The sequence below is a fragment of the Sesamum indicum genome, linkage group LG8 (genome assembly GCF_000512975.1).
Source record: "Sesamum indicum cultivar Zhongzhi No. 13 linkage group LG8, S_indicum_v1.0, whole genome shotgun sequence".
NCBI lineage: Eukaryota > Viridiplantae > Streptophyta > Magnoliopsida > Lamiales > Pedaliaceae > Sesamum > Sesamum indicum.
The window spans coordinates 21,179,778-21,186,681 of NC_026152.1; the positions used below are offsets into that span (position 1 = coordinate 21,179,778).

The window sequence follows — 6,904 nt, forward strand, 5'->3', positions numbered from 1 at the left end:
TTATTATCTTTTGAATTCTAATTTCAACCAATTTAATTGTTTTGTTTTTAATAGTTTCTAACATAAATTTATTTTTATTCACAGCATCTACTAATTTTTTTATTCAAAAAAAAAATCCAAGAAAAGTAATAGTTACCAGAGAAGAAGCAATTTTTTTTTTACTTTTTTTAATTTTATAGTTGTTAGAAAACAGTGATTAATATTAATTTTATATCCAATTTAAAAAACAACAAAGATAAGTAGCACTCATCTCAACTGAAACTGTTACAACAAATACATGATTTATTAATTATATTTGAGAACCCAAACCAACATTAACAACTAAACTATACTATTTGAATCCATAAATACAATAGAAAATACTCTCGAGGATTTTTCAATTTGGCTTTACTATCACCACTCATTCAGAAAAGCTAATCTTTACAATTTATCCCTTCCCTTTCTCAAAAACCTTTACCAATGATCACACCTCCCATCCTTCACCTCTCACCCCCTCCGCCTCCTACCGCTTTCCCCCACTATCCACCCTTCCTCTGTGCCCTAACCAGACAAGGTCACCGCTTTCTCTCTTCCCTCCTCACCACCCAAGACCCTTCCGCCGCCCTCGGCTTACTCCGCAAATTCGTCTCCTCATCTTCCAAACACGTCGCCCTCACCACCCTCTCCCATCTCCTCTCCCCCTCCCCCTCCAACTCCAATCCCCGCCTTTCCTCTCTTGCATTTCCCGTAAGTCTATCTATACTCTATATCTCTATTTTTATTCTTCGGGCAAAAATGAAATATTGCTGCAAATAGTAGAGCCTATTTCACATACCACTAACTACTTCATCATTTTGTGCCTTCGCAGTTGTATTCAATGATCAAGCAGGAATCATGGTTCAGCTGGAACACTAAGCTACTGGCAGATTTGATTGCTTTCTTATACAAGGAAGAACATTTTGATGACGCTGAAGATTTGCTTACTGAAACAGTTATGAGATTGAGGTTCAAAAAAAGAGATTTGTGTATGTTCTACTGTAATTTAGTAGAATCTCACGCTAAGCACAAGTCGGAGGGAGGGGTTTTAGATTCTTGCACACAGTTGAGACATCTGATTTTTCTGACATCTTCTGTCTATGTGAGGCACAGAGCGTATGGATCAATGGTTGCCGGATTTTGTGAAGTGGGACTACCTGATAAGGCTGAGAATTTGATGCAAGAAATGAGAGAGAACGGATTGAAACCATCTGTCTTTGAGTTGAGATCTCTTGTCTATGGATATGGACAGATGGGATTTCTTGAGGATATGAAGAGGAGTATTGTTCAAGTAGAAAAGGACGGGTTTGAATTGGATACAGTTGGTTGTAATATGGTGCTTTCATCATTTGGAGCTCATAATGAGCTTCTGGAAATGCTCTCATGGTTGAAGAAAATGACAACTTTGGGAATACCATTCTCAACTAGAACGTATAATTCTGTTCTAAATTCATGTCCAACCATTATCTTGATGCTGGAAGATATGAAAAATTTACCTTTGTCGACTGATGAGTTGCTGGGTAATTTGAAAGTGGAAGAAGCCAATTTGGTGCTGGAATTGCTGAAATCAACAGTTTTGGATCAGGTAATGGAATGGGGCTCTTCAGAGTTGAAACTGGATATGCATGGAATGCATTTAACCACTGCATATTTGGTACTGCTACAATGTTTCAAGGAGTTGAAACTGAGGTTTCTTGCAGGAAATCACACCACTCCAACTGAAATCTCTGTGATTTGTGGGTGTGGGAAGCATAGTTCTACAAGAGGGGAATCACCGGTAAAAAGTTTGACAAAGGAGATTATAAAAAGGACTAAATGCCCTTTGAGGATTGATAGGAAAAATGTTGGGTGTTTCATTGGTAGAGGAAAAGTTTTCAAGGATTGGCTACTTCACAAGGACGCCAACCAGAATCCTCCGGATACTTCATGATTCAATGTACCTTCAGCGATGTTGCACCACATATGTTCATTTATTCCACCTCCTGATCAATTTGATGTTCAATTTACCTGGGATACAAGACACCTAAACTTCAACATACAAATATGAAGCATAATTGAGATCGAGTAAGTCCAGAAGATAAACAGATGTTTCATACCCAGAATCACTGCTCCGTCAACATAAAACTTACATACAGTTTTGGGGCAGCATGAAGTCAGAAAGCAATTCACCAGTTCCTTATACGCGCACACAGAACTTAACAAAGCCATTTCAGCAAACAAGTTATCTTTTCAAATGCCCTTTCACACAAAAGCCAGCATCCGCTTTCTCAATAACTGAGGTTATAAAAACAATATTCATGAATTACACAATGTACCTGTGGAGGGAACTAAGAAGCCAAAGATTACAGAAAATATATATGCCAGTTGCACCAATTGCCTGTGGAGGGGCCATCAGACTAGCGATGCACTACAGAAATCCAAAACATCTTGCAAACTATTCTCTCAACGGTTTTCAAAATTTGAACCCGCACTCGCAGTATAGTTCACCATGAAACTTCTAGGGATTACTTTCTCCGAACCAACACCCAAATCATCTCAAACTTAAAAAATAATTGGAAACAATTTCTATAAAACTTCACTGATTTTTTAAGTACAACTTGGAATTGACTGCATTGTGAAAGGTGAGGCTATGGGCTGTGGATTGAATAATTATTCTTCATTCTTAAATAAGTACAATCAAACAGAAGCGACACAATCCACCACCCAACCTGCCCATGAGCAGAAAACACAATGCGTGCATAAATAAGGCCAAACTTTAAAAGCATGAGATTCTACTTAGACTTGTTTGACAACATAAACCTAAAGCAAATATTCCAAAACCTCCCTGAAATCATTGCACATGCACATGCAGACTAAAGTTTTTATAAGATCCCAAAAAATGCTAGACAGCAGATTCAGACCTAATTCTTCTAGGAATTTAGCAGCATGCAAACTGAATTTGTGGAGGGAGTTTGAAAACAATTATTTGAAAGAGAGAATTCCACAGCCTCATTAGACAATATTCGACATTCAATCAGTACACTTGTCAGAAATACTATACCATATCCATACAGCAAGAAGGTAAGAAGAAAAGCACCCATATTCTCATATCTAACATACATTCAAATTCCTTCACCATAACTTGCACATCTCTCACTATGAATCTTTACTTTGATTGTTAAAAGGAAAGAACCACAATAGTTCATCTCAATCATTCGTGGGTTCTAGCAGAGAAACCCAAATTATCAGAGCTTGAAAAAACACATTAAGAATCTTCACCTTTAATCTATGAATAACATCAATACACTATTACCAAATCCAATACATATAAATTCCTCCTATATTTATCCATGCAGAAAATGTACCATGTATCTTTGATTGGATTCTGTACGAAAAATTAAACTACTAGAGAGTAAGTGGGAACTCAACAGGAAGCAAATTCAGTTCTTAGATAATAAATAATTGCTGGAGATTTCTACTGAACACTGATACCAGGATAAAAAATAAAATTTAGATATATATAGAACTGAGATTGCAGGTACCTATTTCCAGGCAACTTTAAAACCAGGGCATCCACCATATATACATCTTTCCAAGGTTTTTCAGCGAAACTGCTTCTGCTATTAGACGGCGAGCTTGTCCTTCTACAGCAAGAGGCAAAGATGGTGCCGCTCCTACACCAACGACAACTCCTTGCAGACGTGCTTCTATGTTACTGATGGCTCGCTGCAAGTTCAACAAGAACCTCAGCTATTATCTAGTTTGTGTGTCTCAATTAGATCAAATTACCCCACCCAACTCGCCACTTCCAAGGAAAATGGCCAATAACTTGTTGAAGAACAGAAAGGCCCTCACCTGTGCATGTGGATTTTGTACTTCTACTCCACTAGACTTGTGAGATTTAGTCCATTCCACAAGAGGATCATGAATAAAAGTCTCCAAGACGCTCACGAGTGTCTCCTTGTGCGCCCTTAGAATTGAAAGTATGATCTCACAAACCCTCAGGTAGGTTCCCTCATATCCAGTGATGCCTAGCCCATCAATCATGTTCTACATAACCAAGAGAGAGAGAGAGGGGATAAGCAAAACAAACAGCAAACCAGATCATCAGAGTAATGTGGCAAAGAAGAGGAATAAAATGCAAAAAATCACTATACACCTGAAAATGGTCAAAATGAAACCCCTCAATAAATATTCCCTAACATTTTAGAAAAAGAAATTGAACTGTATAACTTATTTCTTTCCCACTCCATCCTTCATGGCAAATAGGCTAATCAGCAGAGGTTCCACGGAATAGGAAGAATTGTGAATTATAAGTCTAAGAATTTTTCAACATCAACATGAGCAAGACATACAAAACCCCATGCCTTAATAAATCTTACTCAGAGTTTCAATTTGTTCTTGCTTGTTTTTTCTCCTTTACCTGTGTCAGCCTGAAAGGCACCAACTCTGGCTTCTCCAACTGTAGACCTTTGTCAAACAAGCAACTAAAATCAACATGGACACAATCTCCCGTGGTAGAATCAAAAAGAATGTTTTCACCATGCCGATCCCCAAGGCCAACAATGTGCCCAACCATAGACCAAACTGCAGTAGTATGCGCATATGCAATGCGAGCCCTAAACCACATTGCTGGTTCTGAAAACGTATTCAGAAACCATTTGTGGAAAGCTGGAGGGAACATCGGCAGAATTTTGGTCTTCAGCATTTCATCTTCAGGCATTTTACCTTGTGATTGGTCATATATACGCTTAATTTGCGGATTTGTTTTCTGTCTGTCAAATTTTCCACAGCTAATATAGACATCCTGCAGAATCTGTCGGAGTCCACGAGTATGCGGCACCCACTCAACCATACCACAATCTTCTGTTAATGGAATCACCGCAAATGTACGAATATAAAGCTTCCGGCGACGACTTTCAGCACATTTGGACAGTAAACGATTTATCATTGCATTGAATTCCATCATTCGTGCATCTTTTCTTAGGTCATCCTTTGGTTTGCAAAGAAATGGACGTTCAGATCCATCGCTACCCATGAGAATGATCTGGCAAATAATAGATAAGGTTTCGTTAGCAAATGATAGGATTTTGGGTCCATGCAAATTACAGCAAGCCTCTTCACAGAAATGATGAATATGGTCAAAGGAACAAGTCCGCTTAGCCATCCAACTTTCAGAAAGGTGAGTGTATTATATATTTAGATTATGGAAATTAATCAAACAAATGTTGTAAGAGAGAATATGCTTGCAGTCAGTGTCAACCTGAGGGGAAAATGGAAATGCAGTTAAATATACCTTTTTAATAGATTCAGAAAATTCAATCTCGATACATTAGTTAGATTGTGTAAGCTAATCAAACAAGCCCCCTCAGTAGGGGAAAATGAAAACTGATGAAATATCAAAATTCAGAATTCAATCTGAAGAGATTCTTTTGAGGAATCAGAAAAATGAAAATGATAGGAAAAGAACAAGACCAGCTAGCAAAATCAAGCCTTACTTTCTTTGGTCGTTGAAGTGATGAAAGAATCTCAGCTTCATCTGCTATTCCAGTTATTGTTGGCAGATCTGAATATGAAAAGATATCAGATGTACCAGAATCAGTTAGATTCACATCATATGAAGGTAGATTAACAGTAAGAGATTCTTGGGTTGGCATTATAATATCCACAGGCATCATCCTTTTCAGGGCACTAAACTCGGTTAAGATATTGATCGTCCTTGCCTTTGATTGACCGGGATGGAAGCACAACCTGATTAGATGATCAACTAGGGAAGCAAATTGCACAAACATTGAGTTAGAACCTCCATGACTGGATCCTCTTCTTGCAGCTTGTATAATCTCTGCGGCAGCATCTCTTCTTGAAGAAACTGTAGATTTTGTAACAGCTGCCATGGTCCAGAGGGCTTGCTGTGGATATTGCCGTAGAACAGAAGTAATGATGTGCTTCACCAAGCGTACAGTTTCTTCATTTTGGTGGCAAATCCTCGAAACAAGTTGAGGCAAGACAGTCAACCATTGATAGGTCGGCAAGTCTTTCAGACACCCTCTCATGATGCTCAGCACCTAAGCAAGACAAAGAAAATCCATAAACGAATTCAATTGAGAAGACAAGCATTGGATTTTAATTGGTGAAATTACTACCTTCCCATGAACATTCTTCATATCTTTACTGGATTGTAGGTTACTTCTGTAATAGAAACTCCCAAAGTCAAACCACAATGTTAACAACCTTGGTAGGGCCTGGAAGAGATTCTTGTGGCCCCTGTGAAGCCCTTTTGCATAAAACAACAGCACATCTGGTAGGTAAGTCCACCACCTTCGCTCTGAATTTACACTTGTAGATGCAACAAGAGCCAAATTAGACGGAATCACTCTCACAGATTGTTCAGTACTGTCTTCCTGACGTTTTCGAGCATCAACTAGAACTTCGTCACAGTATTTTGCCATGTAGAAATATCCTTTCTCCCACTTGGGCTGCAATTCCTTCACCCTAGAATATAGATTTATCACATCTTCTTTCTGCTTCTGCCCAGTATAGTGGATCCACCTCGAGTACAGGAGGAGGGTTTTTGCTACATTTAAATTCTCATTCATAGACTGAGTATCAGAGAGCAAAGGTGGAGGATTCACAGGAACCACAGAGAGGCTGGTAATCGATGATATAGCCACAGAGCCAACCACCTCCACGGGCATGTTGAGAAGGGATTGTTGCAGCTCTGCAATGGCACCATCAGCCCGCCTGGTGCTCCATAGAAGCTTAGCCTTCTCAATGTGAACATTAGATGCCCCTACGGCCTCGGCTTCCAAAATTGCTCGATTTGCAGTTTCATAGTGACCAGATGAACGACAAAGTTTAGCATACTGTCTCCAGCAATTCCCAACTTGAGCACTAAGACCACTTGCACTAA

The 6,904-nt window shown here is 39.0% G+C and overlaps 3 protein-coding genes across 3 annotated transcripts in view; 1 reads left to right on the top strand and 2 right to left on the bottom strand.

The window, feature by feature from the left end:
* The window catches only part of LOC105169819 (DDB1- and CUL4-associated factor 8), a 6,345-nt gene extending 4,698 nt beyond the window's left edge, over nucleotides 1-1,647 (bottom strand). The window contains exon 1 of the mRNA XM_011090350.2: nucleotides 1,512-1,647. The gene's annotated coding sequence lies outside the window, so the exon portion shown is untranslated. The remainder of the gene's footprint in view (nucleotides 1-1,511) is intronic.
* On the top strand, nucleotides 359-2,028 carry LOC105169818 (pentatricopeptide repeat-containing protein At2g17033). Its single transcript, XM_011090347.2, has 2 exons — nucleotides 359-726; nucleotides 848-2,028. The coding sequence occupies exons 1-2, from the start codon at nucleotides 460-462 to the stop codon at nucleotides 1,943-1,945; spliced, it is 1,365 nt and encodes a 454-aa protein (XP_011088649.1). The 5' UTR covers nucleotides 359-459; the 3' UTR covers nucleotides 1,946-2,028.
* Nucleotides 1,885-6,904, bottom strand: part of LOC105169925 (serine/threonine-protein kinase ATR) — a 14,131-nt gene continuing 9,111 nt past the window's right edge. The window contains exons 12-18 of the mRNA XM_020696068.1: nucleotides 6,138-6,900; nucleotides 5,493-6,059; nucleotides 4,418-5,041; nucleotides 3,850-4,044; nucleotides 3,537-3,720; nucleotides 2,112-2,289; nucleotides 1,885-2,022 (exon numbers count right to left, since the gene is read on the bottom strand). Coding sequence (XP_020551727.1) covers nucleotides 3,553-3,720; nucleotides 3,850-4,044; nucleotides 4,418-5,041; nucleotides 5,493-6,059; nucleotides 6,138-6,900 — 2,317 coding nt within the window. The 3' untranslated portion in view covers nucleotides 1,885-2,022; nucleotides 2,112-2,289; nucleotides 3,537-3,552. The remainder of the gene's footprint in view (nucleotides 2,023-2,111; nucleotides 2,290-3,536; nucleotides 3,721-3,849; nucleotides 4,045-4,417; nucleotides 5,042-5,492; nucleotides 6,060-6,137; nucleotides 6,901-6,904) is intronic.